Consider the following 17257-nt stretch of genomic DNA (forward strand, 5'->3'; position numbering starts at 1 on the left):
TGTAATGGACGAGTCGTCTGTTCGGCGGTGGTGTCGCAACTTCAACATGGGGAGGGGGAACACACACGACGATGAGCGTTCGGGGAGACCGTCTGTCATTACAGACCAACTGGTGAGCTCAGTTGACGAATTCGTGAGGAACGATCGGCGCGTCAATATTGATGACATCTGTGAGCATTTTCCCAATGTTTCTCGAACAATTGTTCATGAAATTGTTAAACACCATCTGCATTATGCAAAAATTTGTGCAAGATGGGTCCCTCGCGTATCTCAATGAGCTGGCGGCGAAGGACTATGCAGCAGGAATACAGAAACTTGTCACACGTTATGACAAATGCCTTAATTTGCTTGGAGATTATGTTGAGAAGTAGTTTAAAGTATCCTCTTTCAAATAAAATTTTTTATGTTTGTTAATATTTACTTTTGTGTCTTTATTTCACGAACGGGTACTACTTTCCGGATGACCCTCGTACATACTATGAAGGGCAGAGCAAAAGTAAATATCATATATTTAGACCAAAATAGCATGTTAAAAACTAATCATATAGTTAAATTAATTCCTTATTTGTGTACACTATTGAGTGCACACCTAGTTAACAATTCCATTATTAATTTAAGATCTTAAGTGGGACAGTAAAATTTTTTAATTAGTTCTGAAATATAAATCTGCTGATTCAAGATTATCATCATTCAAATCATTCATTCAGGGAAATTCTTACTGAAAGGACTTATATGTATTCAATTTTTTTCACTCCAGCTATGGTTAAGCAGAAATTATTTCACCATATTAAAATTTTACATCAAGATTTTAATGGTATTTCTTAGAAACTAGAAACATTTTAGCTACGCTAAACTATTGATAAGAGTCATCAGCCTTTTTTCTGATTCTTGTTGAACATATATCATTGACAGTCATCAATGGCACTTTTTTAGTAAATATGTTTTGGATAAGACGTGATATTACAATCTATCAACAATCTATGAAATTTTCAAATCAATACCTCCATGGAAAGCTGTGAGGTTCAATTGAAAGTCTGCCAATATTTGTTTCTGTAAAACTAAAAAAGGTTGACACTTGCCAAGAATTATACACTTGAAACATAACAAATTTTTTAAATGAATGACATCACATGAGTCAGGTTGAGGATTCAGACCTTAGCCTTAACCTTCATCTTCACTATGAAATTTTACACTCTTACCTATTTCAGAAAATGCAAGATATAACTAACTGCTTCATTAAATAGAAACTTGGTAAAAAATTATCTCACCTTGCAATGGTAACATAAAACAGCAAAAAAGAGATCTGATTCTTACTAATAAAAGATGTTCGGATTTTGACAAATTAGTATTCTAATACCATCACATAAGATTTCTTGGAATCCAAATTTTTATAAGTAAATTTACCAATCATAAAAAAATGTGCCATGTATTCTATTGTTTCAGGCTTCACTTCGTGGAAGTAATTGATATCCATTATTAAAATAGAAAGAAAGACTCGTACTTTTCCACAGATTTTATTATATGGTACAACGCGTTTCACCGACTTGCGGTATCATCAGGTACAAATTTGCAAAACAGACAGAGCAAGCATATATACCCTCAGGACAGAGTGGGGGCGGGGAGGGTTGGAAGGATTTGAGGGGGGTGGGGGCTCGCAGGTGCGTTGATGGATTGTTTTGACCATTTCCAGGCTAATTTCTCGGAGAGGAGTGGGGAGGGGTATGGGAATAATTGCTCATTACAAAGTGTCGTGTTGGGGTTCACCAAGTGCCTTCTAATCTCTAATTGCTCGAGAGCGTCCATTTTTAATCCTTTTGGGAGTGTGTGTAATATCTCTGGGACAAAGTCACTGCTGTGGTTGAATTCTAGTAAATGCTTGGCGAAGAGAGAGTTGTTATTCTGATTTTTGTGACACCTAGCGTGTTCCTTGACTCGTAACTTGATATTCCTGCCGGTCTGACCGACATAAACGCTGTTGCAATCCTCGCATTTCAGTTTATAAATGCCTGATTTGAGAAGGCTATCCTGGGTGTCTTTTCCATTGGCTAGAAGTTTGGAGACGGTTATGGGTGGGTAGAAGGCTGCTTTGAGTGAGGTGGGTAGGCAGTTGGAAATCCTATATGAAAGACCTATAAGAAATCCTATAAGAAATGTGCCATGGTTTGTATACAGACCAACGCTAATACTGGTCATTAAATGAAGAACATAATTCATATTTCCACTGTTCTTTATTTACATTGTACATTGTGTTCTTCATTAAATGAACATGAACTTCCACAAAGTTGAGCCGGGAACAATTGAATCTAATACTGGTCTTTAAATGAGAGGTCATTACATGCCGATGAAATTCAAATGCATTTATTTTTAAACTTAACAGTGTTCAAACTGAACTGCAGCCAGGATTACAGCCTTTATGTAATCTGAAATAATAACCCTTACGATATCCAAATTCCATCAAATACAGGCAACTGATGTATCAAGCAAAATATTATTCCTCTGCTATCTTGCAGCTACACTATCCAGCTGCCATGTCACATTCAATGGAATAAAACCTACAAATGAGACTGTGTGATAAAATTGTAAATAATCTTAATATTTCTAATGTGTGTGGAGTAGAAGTACATTAATCAAATTATGCCTGCATTTTTAAGGTGCTCTAACAGCCAAGTTTATGCTGCAAAAAAAGCTCAACCAAGATAATCCAGGTCAAATCTGGGTAGAGTTGGATTCCATGACCAGCAGGAATGCTACTCACTGGGAACACCTAGTTTCATAATTTATATTTGCACAGTTTACCTATTTATAGAAATTAACATCCTTCTTTGTCAAATAAATTTTCATTGTCACTCGTAACACTTAATGGGATTCAATTTGTTGCTGGATAGAACATATCTCAGATATAAATTGTAATTTTTTATTATAAATTTGGTACTATTAGACCCAGGAATGAATGAAACAGACTAGAAGACTTAATATTCCTTGCTTATCCTCACTATATATTTAAAATAACAGTGATCAAATTGGTGGTCTCAGGCGTAACTTTATGGAATTTGCAAAACACATTGAAATGAAATGAAATAATTACAAAGTAAATTATTTCATTTCAATATGACAGTAATCTTTCTCTATACAGCTGATTCAGAATTCACCTCTCTCAAGTACCAAGGAAACAAATCTCTTACCAAGTTGCTTTGCACAGAGAAGTAATATGTTGTGCCATTGAAATGCTGAAAATATTATTAATTACATCTAAGGGTCTTAAGCTAATTATGCTGTTTGCCATAATGTATTTCAGAACGAACGTATCTATACTTCTATTACTATGCATGTAGATATATTTAGGGTAAAATAATTACTATGTTTTAAGTATTGTAATATAAAACTGTGTGTGTATATATACATATGTATGTACATATACATAAATACATCCCTGTGTGTATATATTTATCTTATATTTAAAAAATAAAATCTTAGGATTATAAATGAGATTTCTTGAACATACTAAATGAAGGATGTAATAAATGAAAACTCACAAACTAGCTGAAAAACTAAAGCAATAATTGGAAATAACATTAGTGCACAAAAAGTTTGAGGAAGGAATCTTTACATGTAATGAGGGATACAGCCATCAATCACAAAGGTTAATTACTATATACATTAATTAGTTAAGTGATGGAATTGAGGTTAATACTGTCCCAACTTACATGCAATAAATGTCTCAGCTTAAGTAGTTAAACATTCCATTTCATGGTAGGGGATAGTGAAAGCACACAAAATTATAGATTTTCACATGATTGTGACCAAAATTGGTAATTTACATTGAGAAAAACATTAAACTGCTACATATAAACAGCTCCAAAAACAAATTAATAACATGTTAGAAAAAATCTAACACCCACCTTTGCTTTGGCCACTAGTGTCCCTTAGAACGGTACACTCCTCTATTGTCCCAAATGGTGAAAACAGTATACGAACATCATTTTCTGTACACTTTTTGGAAAGCATTCCCACAAACAATTTCCGTTCTGAAAAAAACAGGAGGAAAAATATTAATATTGATGGAAACAATATGCATTCATACAAATGGGTGAAAGTGAACAGTCGGTAAGCACAAAGGAAAAATTAGATGAAGTAGCCTTGTGGAAGTATTTTTTAAGAACTAGACTTAACTACTTAGTTATACATGACTGGGGAAAGACTAGGACTTTTTCCAACGAAAATGTGAGTCCGCTTCTTACCGCATGAAAAATATGACCCAAATGAATCCGAGAAATACCACATGCAACGCAACATTGTCGGTATTTGAATCTGGGGAAAACAATTCTAGTCGAGCTTCACGGAGCCATCCATCGCTCTCCTTGCTTCGATTGGATCCACTTGCACTAGACCGCCGCAGGACGAATACGCGTTTCACTACAAACATCTGACCCTCCTTCAAAGACGTCCCACAACTGGTAATTGCGTAATCGGAGAGCATTCAAGAGCACTGTTGCGCCAGGTCATGTATGATACATCAAAAAAACCCGCTCATCCAAGTCACTGCCTAATTAAATGCTAATTGAAATTATGCGCGTGTTCGTCGGGGAACGCAAGGTTGCGCATTAGGGATGTCGAAGGTAACCCAAATAACGTCTTATCTGAACGAATCCGATGAATCCTTGACAATGAAGAACATTGAGCGTTTGAGCAATGTAACAGTCTTGACGCCTCAGGTATAGGTTTGGCATATCAAGCGTTCTCCCTCCCTTGCTCAAAAGCCACGAATTCTCGAGAGAAATGGAACGTCGTTCTGGAAGGTCTAGGTCTGTATAATGTACGACCAAATCAGATACGGAATGAAAGTTTTTCGAAAAAAAAGAAACACCAGCCAATCGAATTCCGAAACAAGTTAGTCAATGAATAACTCCATTAATATTAGAATAAAAACGATTCGCATGCCCCCATAGAACAGATCAACACGTAAGTTATTCAAATACTAGGATAAGCTTCACTCATCAACCTCTTGTTTCATTGGGAAGGCTACGAAGGAAGTCCAAGAAGGCCATTGGGTGAATGCCAAAATAGTTTTAAATACATGAGTCGACGGTGCCGTCTGACAACATAACAAGCTTGGTTTTAATGACAGCGATAATCTTTTGTTAGATGAAAATGCTATGGGCATCGAAACTCATTTAGATACTCATCGTTCTCCTCACACCGTTCTCCCTTTTCCTTTCTTATTTGCTCTCAGTTCATCTCATCATCCATTTCCGCCGTCTTTAGCCTTACTAAATATCCACAATTTGCACAAAATTAAAAGATTTTACTTGCACAATCAGTTCTCAACGAAATCAAAGAAATTAGGTCCCGGCCGAGGCGAATGAATTTTACACCTTGAATAATTGTTGCATTGTAATTATTTACAAAATATTGTAACATCACAACTCAAAAATGATAAATGTAAATTACAGGGAAAATCGTACTGTTTTAAGAAAAGAGATACTGTCCAACAATTCTGAAAATTGTTTGCCGATGGACCTGATTGAAAATGCACTACATTGGGCGAGTCCAAATTAATTAATCGGGTAATTAAACTTAAATCTCAACTTTTGAGGCTATACTGATCCTCCATAGCCTCGAAAAAACGAATTTAATGACCACCAGCAGAGGAAAATGTTTTCTATGGGAGGACTAGGAAGGGGTAAAAATTTCCGCATGAGTTACATCAGTCAAAATTGTCTCATATTTTCTCTCTCTGTTCCCCATCACTCCACTTTTATAGATAACTAGGCAAAAACCACAATAATTAACCTGAAGTATTAAGCAAGACCCCGAAAATAGCAGAAAAATGAGGCCAAATGCTAGACGTCTTAAGTTTGGCGAGATAGTCATCATGCCACATCTCCCAGCCCAGCCCACTTTATCACTGGGCATGGTCGCGTCTGATGAAAATGATTGGCCACATTGGTCTTCGCCTTCACTCTTCAGTTCCTACTCATTGAAAATCATAACCTCTAAGATGATGTCCCTATCGGCATACCATAACCAAACTGAGGTGAAAACTGGCTGGGGTTGAACGCTTCAATTACGTCCACGTTTTTTTACCAAGTTTGGCTACTGGCTCGGTGCAGTTAACTGTTTAAGGGTTAATGGTTTCTTCTGGAACAGAAAATGGAATACATATACAATTCGGTTCACTGAACGAAATTAGGAGTCACGATTTAAACAATAGAATTCAAAATGTAGATTTGAGCTCGAAGAACACAAAGCTACAAGGGAAGATAATTTAGCTAATATTTTATGCGCTATCACTGAAATTATTCATTTTATCGGGAGAAAAGCTTCGGTCTCTAATCTCTTTCGTCAAAAACAGAATGGTATCTCAAACAGTGGTACCCTTATCATGATGTAAATAATCCATTTCCCTAGTATTTATGTTGTCAATTGTTCAAAATTCAGGTACCACCAACGTTCTGCGTGACGCCACACTTCAGTAACCCCTCACCATCTGAATATGACAATATATTAGTCAGACGCTTAGCGCTCACCGGTGGCTCATTGAACCCCCACACGCGTTTTATATCATCGCGGTTCTCCAACCCTACTCCCGCCCTCGGGGTGCTTGTCTCGTTCCTTTCGCAGTCACCTGTTGCTTGGCATCTGTTGGATCTCCCCATCAGGCTGACTCCATCGTGCTAGCCTACTTCAAGCTCTCTTTTCAATGCAGATGGAAAATAGGGACCGATTGTGCACTTCATTCAAAACCTCTTGTTTTCCCACGAATGTCTACTACATTCCGGCCTTGTGAACAGATACCACGGACTTGAATATCGACGCGAACACGAGAACAAATCGCGACAAACCCGAATCTCAGCGGTAAAGGCATTTTATTGACAAAGAATTATTTAAATTTCCTTTTTTGCACAGGAAAAATATTTTTGCAAACCTTTCGGAATACTGGCGTAGTCAGAACATAAGCGTCACATCCCAAGACATGTTTGTCTTGGGATATGAATTCCTCGTTAACTACCCCTTTCTAGGGCGTTTAAGAAATGTAATCATGCAACAAACATTTACCTAAGAAACATTTGTTTTCCGAACATAACAGTTGTATTGAAAAAATTCTAACTACTGTAATTACTGATGAATTATTTCGTTGAATCAAAAATCAGGTTATATTTAAAGCAAATTACAGCGGCACTGGTAAATTTACAGTTAATTAAAATTTTGTGTCTACCAAAACAGTTTTATTAATCTTCATATCAAGCAATAGGCAGTTAGGGACTTACGATTCCTTAGTTTCAGGAAAAAAACTATGGAATGACATATTGTGGAAATTACGATACTATTTTGTCCAAGCAATTTTTAACTAAGACCAGGTCATACACACTACTTGCGTATTTGAAAAATTTCAAATACGCAAATAATGTGACCACTGTTTAAATATTATTGAAAACTACTAATTAGGCATTCCATGAAAGTATTACGCATGCCTTTTCATTCACTTAACTTTTTCACACGGGGGAACAAGTCAGCGCCTACACTAATGCAGTAATTTTCTTTACTAATATGTTCGGCATATCAATCCTAATGCGCAATCAGTCTCATTCCGAAAAGATTTCAACCAAGATGTTTAAATAGCAACGACTGGATCTCGTAAACATGTCGGGAAATTGTAGCATAGGTAACTAAGGGACCAAGACTCTTCCGATTTTTAGCATGACGAACTAGTAACAATGGACACAATCGTTAGCTCCTTTTCTTGTATCATGACTAACTATTAAAAATATAAAACTTACATGAACACAAGTTTAGAACATTGTGTCGTCATTAAATGTGAAGTGACCTTGCTTGTGTGTTGTTAGTTATGAACGTCAACAAGAAATTCATAGGTTTGACTCAATTGCGCAGAGCTGGATATTTACAAAATGATGTGCAAGCAACCTAAAAAAATAAAACTAACACACATTATTTCAAAACAGATGATTCGTGAATGTAAAACGGTGGCGAGCCCCTGATATTCAAGAAAAAACTTTTTTGCACGGGATAAAGTAATTTCCGAAATATTCACAAAAAAAGCCCTCGCCCCCTCGCTTTTATCGTTTCAGAAAACTTAACATCGTAAACATACCGGCGATAAAATTGGTTTTGGTCTAAGTCGAGCTTTCGACGGGACGCAGTTGCCCGATGGACAGAATGGCCGCTGAGTGAATGCCACGTTGGTGAGAGATGGGGGCCCAGAGGGTGGGAGCATGTGAATAGATTCCCTTCTTCTTCGTGGAAGATTAGACGGGGAGGGGAGGAAGGTAAAATGGGATAAGAAATGGGAGCGTGGGTGGGGCAGCGCAGTTAAAAGAAAGGGTCTCTGGGATGGTCGAATGGTGAAGGAAGTGAAGGCGGCACAAACCCAGCCGGGTTATTTATACTTGTTCATTGGAGAGGGATGACTGCTGTCTATATATAATTGACTGGGCCAGGCGAGTAGATGGTTTCTTGGCACGCCGTTCGACAGGGGAACAAAGAAGCTTCGAGTATGAAAACAGTCTGCTTGAAATGAGGGAAAGGCGGAGGAAAAGTGAAAGATTGGATTGCGGCACGGTATAGAATAGGGATGTATGAGTTCGAGTAAGCAATCGGGAATGTAAAACTACCGCACCTCTCTGACCATAAACATTATTCAAAGAGACATTCAAGTTTTGGTAGGGTTACGGAAAAATCATGGAAAACATGAAACCTATGGAAAAAATCCACAACACACACCTTACGCACGAAAAGTGCCTGCCAAATCTGTCGAAAAAAATCATTTCTGAAGGACGGAATACAGAGAATGTGATTTTTCAACACATCAGTGACAGTAATTCTGCACCGTTCTGGAAAATGAGTGGCCTATATCGAAACAAGGGAAAAGAGTGTAAACATCCACATTTCTCATAAGATCTAAATACTAAAATGCTTCAAAGAATATTAAGATGTAGCTAAGGTAAAGGGACATACCACAAAATGGAAATTCAAAACTAATATTAATTAAGGCGTAAGGCTTCTCCCACATATTTTCAAGAAACTTCATCGATTATAATGTAAAATATTTTTTTGCTCTTGAAAATTGTGCCAACTTCAGTAAAATTTATTATTTTGCTATCTGTTCAGAAAATAGAGAATCTGGGCGCAGAATTTGGCTATTTAAGAAAAATGAGCATAATGGTAACCCTAATAAAAACCGCAGTTATCAACTAGAAGGTCGGTCTGATGGACGAGGGTAGAACTCATCCAATACCAAGCCGAAAGCGTGTGAAATTCACTCATTATCAGGATAGAGGGGAGGTAGTTCCTTGGCTAGTGCCACTTGTGATTACCTAGGAAAATCTGGTAACCGGAAAATAACAAGAGCTTAAGAGAAAGTGAGGGTGCCCAGAGGGGTCGCCAGTGATCGAACCCGGAACCTCCGGTCAGTAGCCTTAGCGGAAGCAGTTTTGTAGAAAAAAATAAGTCACTAATGACTCATTCGTGAGCTAAACTAATGACAATAGGCTAAGAAATTAACTATGCTCGGCTTCTACTGGTTTTCGCAAGAGTATGTTTGTCGTTTACCGACACAGGAAAATGACATTACCATTAAAATATCGTGAACGTAATCTTTCCGTTTGCAAGCGGGATTTTTCAAGACTGCAAGTGAGAAGAAAAATAGTCCATAATTATAAGACATAATGCAAGCACGGGTATTCCCCCATTTTCCCAGACATTGAACCGAAAAATTCACGGAGGGAATTAAAAAGGAAATTAGACAGCGGAAGGATATGATTTCTTGAAAAAATACTATGAAACATTTGGCATAAAACACAGGCGAAATACTACGCTTGCCCTATTTAAGGTGTTCTAATATATTCATATCAAATGATAATTTATGGTTAATGGTTACTTATTGTTTGTTTTTTCAATACTAGCGGCGAGGAGGAAGTAATGCACTGGTCACATATTTTATGATTCACATTTACTTATCTTTTCTGCTATTGTTCCCCTATTTGCCCTAAAACGCCATTGCACGATTAAACACCATGACAAAGAGCTTAGCCTGCGGTAGTAGTAGTTAAAACTTTCAGATGATTTTACAATCGATCATTTAAATAGATCTACACATACCTGAACCACTACTGACAGTATCCCTGACTTCGTATGTTCAGGTATTTAGCTCTACGGTAACAGTTTGTCCGAATTGAATGGGCAACAACCGAGTCAAAAAATAGTGTTTCGAACATACATTTTGTATGGACTTGGTTGTTCGAATTTTATATAATTTTTATTTGGACCGTCGAAATTTCAACCTTAAGTTAATTGGCGACGTCCCTCGTGGTTTTGTCAGTTTGAACGAGTTTTATATGATCATTAATCTCAACAAACTGGTTCCGGGTTATCGTCCTATTTAGGCCACAGTATACAGGTATCCTAACAGTTACCTCATCATTATGACAGCTACGTAATCTCAACATGCATAAATCTGCTATAAAAATTTTCCTGTGTAACATAACACAATTATTTAAGAGCTCAATGATATTAAAACGTGAACCATCTGCTCTGCACTAAACCTAATAAATCTTTTTTCATGATGTTTTCGCCTCAATTATTAACTGTTGCCTCGTGGGAGAGCAAATAGAAAAGAAAACCCATGACATGGCCAGTTTAGGGAATAGTATTTTCCTCCTAACTTTCACTCAACTTAAGTACGTGGAAAACAGAACACATTACACAGAGATAGGTGTGTTATTTAAACTTTTGAAAATTTCCCTGTCATGTCAAATATAAAGATTTCTTTTTCATAAGCTTCATAACATGTATGGATAGATGACTTTGGCGTGCTTTAGTTCCGCTCTAATTTTCAAAGAAAGAAGTGAAAGGACCAAAACAGCAGGATTGAAAAATACACCGTGAGATATGCACCGAAGAGCTATCTGAACGACTGAAATATTCCTATCAATTTTTATCTAATGTGTGCACTTGTAGAATTTAAATATTTCCAAGTAGACTACCTGAAACCAATGACGCGATTATATGATTGTATCGAGATTCGCATAAACGAGAAAACAAAATGCCGAATATAATCGCTAATTTAAACGTTTGTCCCGGATAAAGTGTGATTTATGATAACGTACGTATGATAATACAAGTATGCAAAATGACTGGAATAATTATTTAGATAAAAACATGCATTCATATCCAAAGATAACCTTAACAAACGTCCTGGTTCAAGGATATCAACTAAATTAACATTGAAAATTTCGTCGGATAATATCAATCATGCAAATATAAATATGTATCACACAATCTTGAATAACATTAAGTTACAATTTTGAATACTTGCACTGATATGTAACAATGACCACCTACAGTTAGGAATTGAACGAATATTTTACACACATACTGTATTCCACTATTTCACATTACTCCGATTCGGAAAAGGAGCTCAGGTATTTTACAACTACAACGAAGAATGCCACATCAAATATTTATCCAATTACGTTCAACCGCAGGAATCGAAACACAGTGAATGAGGTACTACACAGGACCAACTTTTACTGGAGCATTTAAAGAGGAGTGTGCTGCAGCGAGGGCCTACGAAAAAGGAGCAAATTATTGGGCGTTCCTCAGGAACGACTCAAGCGGTGCTGGGAAGGACTCCCCTCGGGGGGGAAGAGGAGTTCAAAGTGATGGGGGAGATGGGAACGGGGAAACGCCCGAGAGGAGCCAAAATACGCCCTATCTACGATACGGCGCCCACTCCACAACATAGCAAGAACTTGGATTCAGCTCAATTTTCTGTCACATGGTTTTCAAACTACATAAAAGCCCCGATCCCATGATTATCCCCAAGTGACAAGAACCAGCGGATTACTTCGTTCACGTCCACCCCCATGCAGATGGAACTTTCCTGCTCTTGTCGGCAATGCTATATAAACACTCGCATGGCTCCTCTAATTCGGAATGCGATCTGGTGGTGGAGAGATGCTCACTTTGCCCTCCTTCGAAAGCTAAGTACCTGCCCGTTTTGCCAAGGTACTTCGCCTGACTTAATGGATGGACTAATGGGATAAAGAACTAAAAAAAAACAGTTAAATGCAAAATTCACACAAAAACGATTTTGTGAAGAGTTGGCTTATATATATATATATTTGCTTTGCTAGTGATATTTCTTTTTTTAACCAAAGAGTATAACCATATTTCACTCATTTGAAAGCTACATTCCTTAATGTTCGTTAATTAAGGCATTCAAATTTCTCGATAAGTGAGCGGTGAGATATATCAATCCTGAAGACACCCTAAAATTACAACCGAAAGATTGTGTCTGAAAAAGGCCAAAAGATGCCACTGATGTCATTTGTGTGTGTACAATGCAATCCAAATCGTACCTCAATTGAACAATTTTAAATATATTATTGCTTTTTAATGAAAAGGGCCTTTCACTTCTACACTAAAAGCCAAGGTCGTCTTTGAAAAGTTTATGGACCACTTCACGAAAACAAAGATGAATCGAAATATATAAAAATGGTGATCGATGAGTAACGATATAGTCATGTGGTATGATTTGATAAAACTAACATGAATTTTAAAAAATAGGCTTGGGTTTTTTAAGCTAGGAATAAAAAATCGCTTTGAATGTGATGAAAGTCATCTCGAAGAGGGGTGAAACAAGAAGGAACAAATAGACAGATTTGGACAACAATCAATCAATAACTGATCCAGTATCCTCAAAAGAGGTGCCGAGATAATGTTGTGAAATGTTTTCCACCTGGCCTACCACAGGTAATGAAAGGGCGAGCGTCACTAACTCTAAAAAATGGCCGCTTAAAGCATACTGACGAGTGAGAAGCCATTATCGAAGGGGGCTGCGGCGGCTCTATATCTGCCATAACACTGAATTTCCTGAGAAGATTGCGTCACCTTTTAACATCGAAACCCCAATCAATAGGTGGAAAAAACCGTACACCGACAGATCGAATAAGGATTATTCTGAAAAGTATAAATATTTTGAGAAATCAAAACCTCTGCGCCGTAACTTTTTATTAGAAATAAAATAAGGAGTAACTTTCTATTACAAGAAAATGAGGGAATCAACTGTGGATAAGTGAGGAACGAAGAACGGAGATATATAGTATATCTCGCTTAGTCAGAGAGAACAAAACTATTTAAATCTACGAATACCGCTGAAGCAAAATTCATTTCCTAAAGAGTGAGAGAGAAATTTTGATCCCGGGAAAAATCTTCATTCATAACATCGATGTGGTTCAACACAAGGGAAGCCCGATTCGATGCAACAAAATTATGAAGCATAATTGTGAGAAAAATGAGAAATGTAACCTCGATGATAGCACCTTTGGGTGGGGCATCGTTAGGGGAGAGCTTCTAATCTACATTGATATATTCGAATAAAATGAAGTGGGTGTGCTCAACACCAGACTTGAATCAATTACTCGATGAATGAACCACTGATATAAACTAACAAATTTAGGTCCCACGAACAAAATGGTTATGGATTCTTTTCTCAGGGAAAATACGCGATTGCAACACTTGAATATTTTACACCTAATCATCTAAACCCTTTAAAATTATTTCCTTTTACTCATACCTTCCCAATGGCCTTAGGAACAAATAAATGTTCCTTACCTCATACCCGTGTATACAACAGGAATGAATTTGAATCCACTCACGAGTGATCGAGGAATTTTCATTCTTTTCGGATGCTACTTGCGATACGTGTACCAGCTATGTGCAATATGGATTGCCAACGGGATAAAAGTTCCAAGAGGTTAATAGGTTTCTTAGCGTTTCGTCGGTTTTAAGAATCCAAGAGAGTATGATTTCACATTCTAAACATCATTATATACAAGATTAATTAATTATAATTATTTTAAGAGATAGTTGAGGCCACTACTTTGAGAAATTCCATAGTAATCCACAAGGAAGAATCAAAATACTTTGCGTTCCCACACGATAAAATTTATTGCTGCCAACTAGTTTCGCTATACTTTAGCATCAACTGGATCTGCGAAACCAGTTGACAGCAATTAATTCTATCCTGCGAAAACGCCAAGTATTTTGATTCTTCCTTGTGCATAAATAAACTTCCTCACACAAATTTTGGGAGATTTTGATATATTTTTAAATTCATATTGGAAGTATTTTAACAGCTGTTGTAATGGGAGGGGTGTGCATGAGCAAACTTTTAGGCTGACTTGTAGCTACGAGGAACATGCCTGATAGTCGAGAGATCCTAGGGCATGGAGAACGGTAAAGTTGTTACTTTCAAAAAGGGCATCACTCTTCCAAATAATCCTGGCATGTCATTAAACCAATAATCTCGGAACCGGGACCAGCCGATAGGTCCGATCTGAATCAACTAAACACCCTGACCATCCAGTTTCGAACATTACGCCACGATAGTTTTAATCGAATTACGCTAATTATGAAAAAAGGCCTCCAGATTAGGAGCGCATAGATACCAAATCCTGCTACAACCAGAAACTGTACATACCGTCCCCAGGACAATTACCAAGCCGCAGCCGAGAATGGCGCAACGAAAGCGTCACTTTCCGCGTTTACCGAGGTAGGACCACGCCGACATCTCCCCCCTTCCACTGAGCGGCTGAGCGCATAGGCAAAGAGGCCACCGAACAGAATGGATTGCCGTGGTTGGGAGCCGAGGGCAGCCATGCGAATATCCGACGCGACTGCGTTTATGGTGGGCTCTGGTCTCGATTCGCCCGGGACGCCATCCGCGACGTCCGACGTACAGATGAATTGGCGCCGCCGAATCGCCAGGGTGCAGTGACCAAGCTACCCGACCGAGTTTCAGTCCGGTCCACCACGCCATATATCCACGTACGAGGAGGGTAACCTCGATCTGAGACCGGAAAACATCGTACCTACAGCGAGGCCCTTAAAGGGCCGCGCATTTCCACGCCGGAGTAAATTTTCTCGCGCCAAAAGAGAAGAAGCTCGCAACCATCTCCCGATTCGGCCCCGAGACGTGGCCGGTTTCCATGGTACCACTCGCACGTTAGGAGGCATGCCTAATTTGTCCTAGGGATTTCACATAAATTACGTCATGACTTGAATTTCTAGATCCTTACGCATGCTTTCATACTGACTGAAAATTAATGGTTACTATCGAAATGATTTGCTCAAAATCTCCGGTAACCGATCGGACTTGGTTCAAGTTGGTCTAGTTGTGCCTTCAACCATCTCTTTTTACTACTCATGATTTCCATAAACATTTATTACACTGGCAAGTCCGTCACATATGACTCATGTACACTAATTTTCTTTTATGGACAAAGCGTAAGCGCACGCAAATACTAAATGGACCATGAACTCATATTGACAAAAGTAAGAATTATTACCTACACCAGCTAACTTTAGACTCTTATTTACCGATATGGCCCATCATTGATATGAGGGAAGTGGCAACGTTTCATCAATTTTTCTACGCATGAAAATAATTACTTTATAAACCAAAATAGGCTCAATGCCAATGACGATTCGGCATTTATCAATTCAAACGACACCCATTCCCTTAAAAGACTGGCGCAAGCGTTCACTTGGAAAGGATCAAGCAATCGCGGCTGATGTTCACATAAAGGTCGACATTCATTCACGATCAAGCGATATCCAGAGCAAAACATATTTGCCAACATTTTCCAACCATCAACATAGTAACTGTTAAAGACACCCCGATACAAGATTCACCGCTCTATTTAACACTTTTCAGATATTCCCAAGATGAACTATCATACTTTAACGCCATTCTTTATTTATTGATCTCATTTCATCGTATTCCCCTTACATAACTTCGACTGGTCTACGTAACATGGTATATATGGAACTTAACTTATACAGAGGATATCAAATATAGTCCTAACAGTAGGCAATTTAAATGTTCCACGGATGGTTCGAATAATACACCACCGTTTATATTTGAGCGACATTTATGATTTGGGAGTAAAAAATAGATGGTCAAAGCCACATATTCTTAACAACCGAAATGGATTCTGCTTCATGATCCAAAAACCGACGGTGACGTTGAAGAAGAAAGGAGGTGACGCAAGTTCTGAGCCAATTCGTTTCCCGGTTACTTCTCCAGCTTATTAGAGCCAGTGACCGAGAAGTAACTAAATTAAGAGCACCCACCCACGCATCGCTTCGGGAAACCCAGAATACACACACTCTTGTTCTCGAAAAGACGAACTCCTACATTGACGCACCGGAACTAGGATCCTATTTGCTTTTTCGTGAAACCAATCATAAAGCTTACTTTCGTGGACACCAGTCATTTTGACGACGGATTTCCACTAGGCGTGATATGCACCAAAATAAGACCCGTGGAAATGAAGGCGGCACAAGGGACTCGACTGGAGCTGGATAAGCACACCGATGGCTTTCCATCAGGGAGGGTGACAAGTTGGGAGGTCGTTCGTTGATGAAGCACGTCAAGGCCCATACTCAAGGGCAGTGTCGTAGTCGTCACACTCTTAGTTCTGTTTCCGAAGTCACGATTTCCATTCCAGCACTGGGTGATTTAATGTGATCTCTGACGCACTACGGACGTGAGTTCTGAGAAGCAAAGCATTATAACCTCGAGGCATAAGAGAACAAATACCATGATAAAACATAAGAGAGCCTTGGAAAAGAGCCCAAAGTTTCGAAAAGAATAGCACTAAGTACGCGACGATAGATTTTTACGTCTTCTTCCGGGATAAATATTAAAACCAATGCACTTAATTACGAATTAAATCATTTAAAAGCAAATAAAGGGATAATAAAGGGAGGAGTGAGGGAGTTCATTGCGAGCCCGTCGGGGTGTCCCATACAGCCTCTTCGCGTAATGAGACGAGTGAGTTCAGGACTGTTATACTAAGTGACTGAGGGCAATAGCTTTATCGATTTTTAATCGGATTCAATTTTTTCATGGCATTTTGGTAATTCCGAATATTAAATGTAATCGATTAGTAACCACCGATGACGTTGCTTCCGTCCAAGGTAGCTTCTCCATATGCCACATTCAACATTCGGAATGCGTCCGCGCACTTAATTTCGTTTTTCACACAACATTTGATACAGATTCCTTGATCCCATTTTTGTAACGAATCGAAGACAAGCCAAAACACGTCCAAGCAAAACAGCTGCCAACAATCAACTGAACATTCAAAATGGCCGAACTTTTTAGCATAAGTGAGAGACATAAGCGCCAACATAACGCCAAAAAAAATCGAAAATCAAATCTACGCAACCC

General features: G+C 38.4%; 1 protein-coding gene across 14 annotated transcripts in view; it reads right to left on the reverse strand.

Annotated features, from left to right (window-relative positions):
* Positions 1–17257, reverse strand: part of LOC139700149 (CUGBP Elav-like family member 1) — a 1070669-nt gene that overhangs the window by 51797 nt on the left and 1001615 nt on the right. For all 14 annotated transcript variants that reach the window (XM_071598714.1, XM_071598708.1, XM_071598713.1 and 11 more), the window contains one exon: positions 3900–4025. In XM_071598714.1, the coding sequence (XP_071454815.1) occupies positions 3900–4025 (126 nt within the window). The remainder of the gene's footprint in view (positions 1–3899; positions 4026–17257) is intronic.

The sequence above is a fragment of the Hetaerina americana genome, unplaced genomic scaffold (assembly GCF_022747635.1).
Source record: "Hetaerina americana unplaced genomic scaffold, ioHetAmer1.1.p SCAF_10, whole genome shotgun sequence".
NCBI lineage: Eukaryota > Metazoa > Arthropoda > Insecta > Odonata > Calopterygidae > Hetaerina > Hetaerina americana.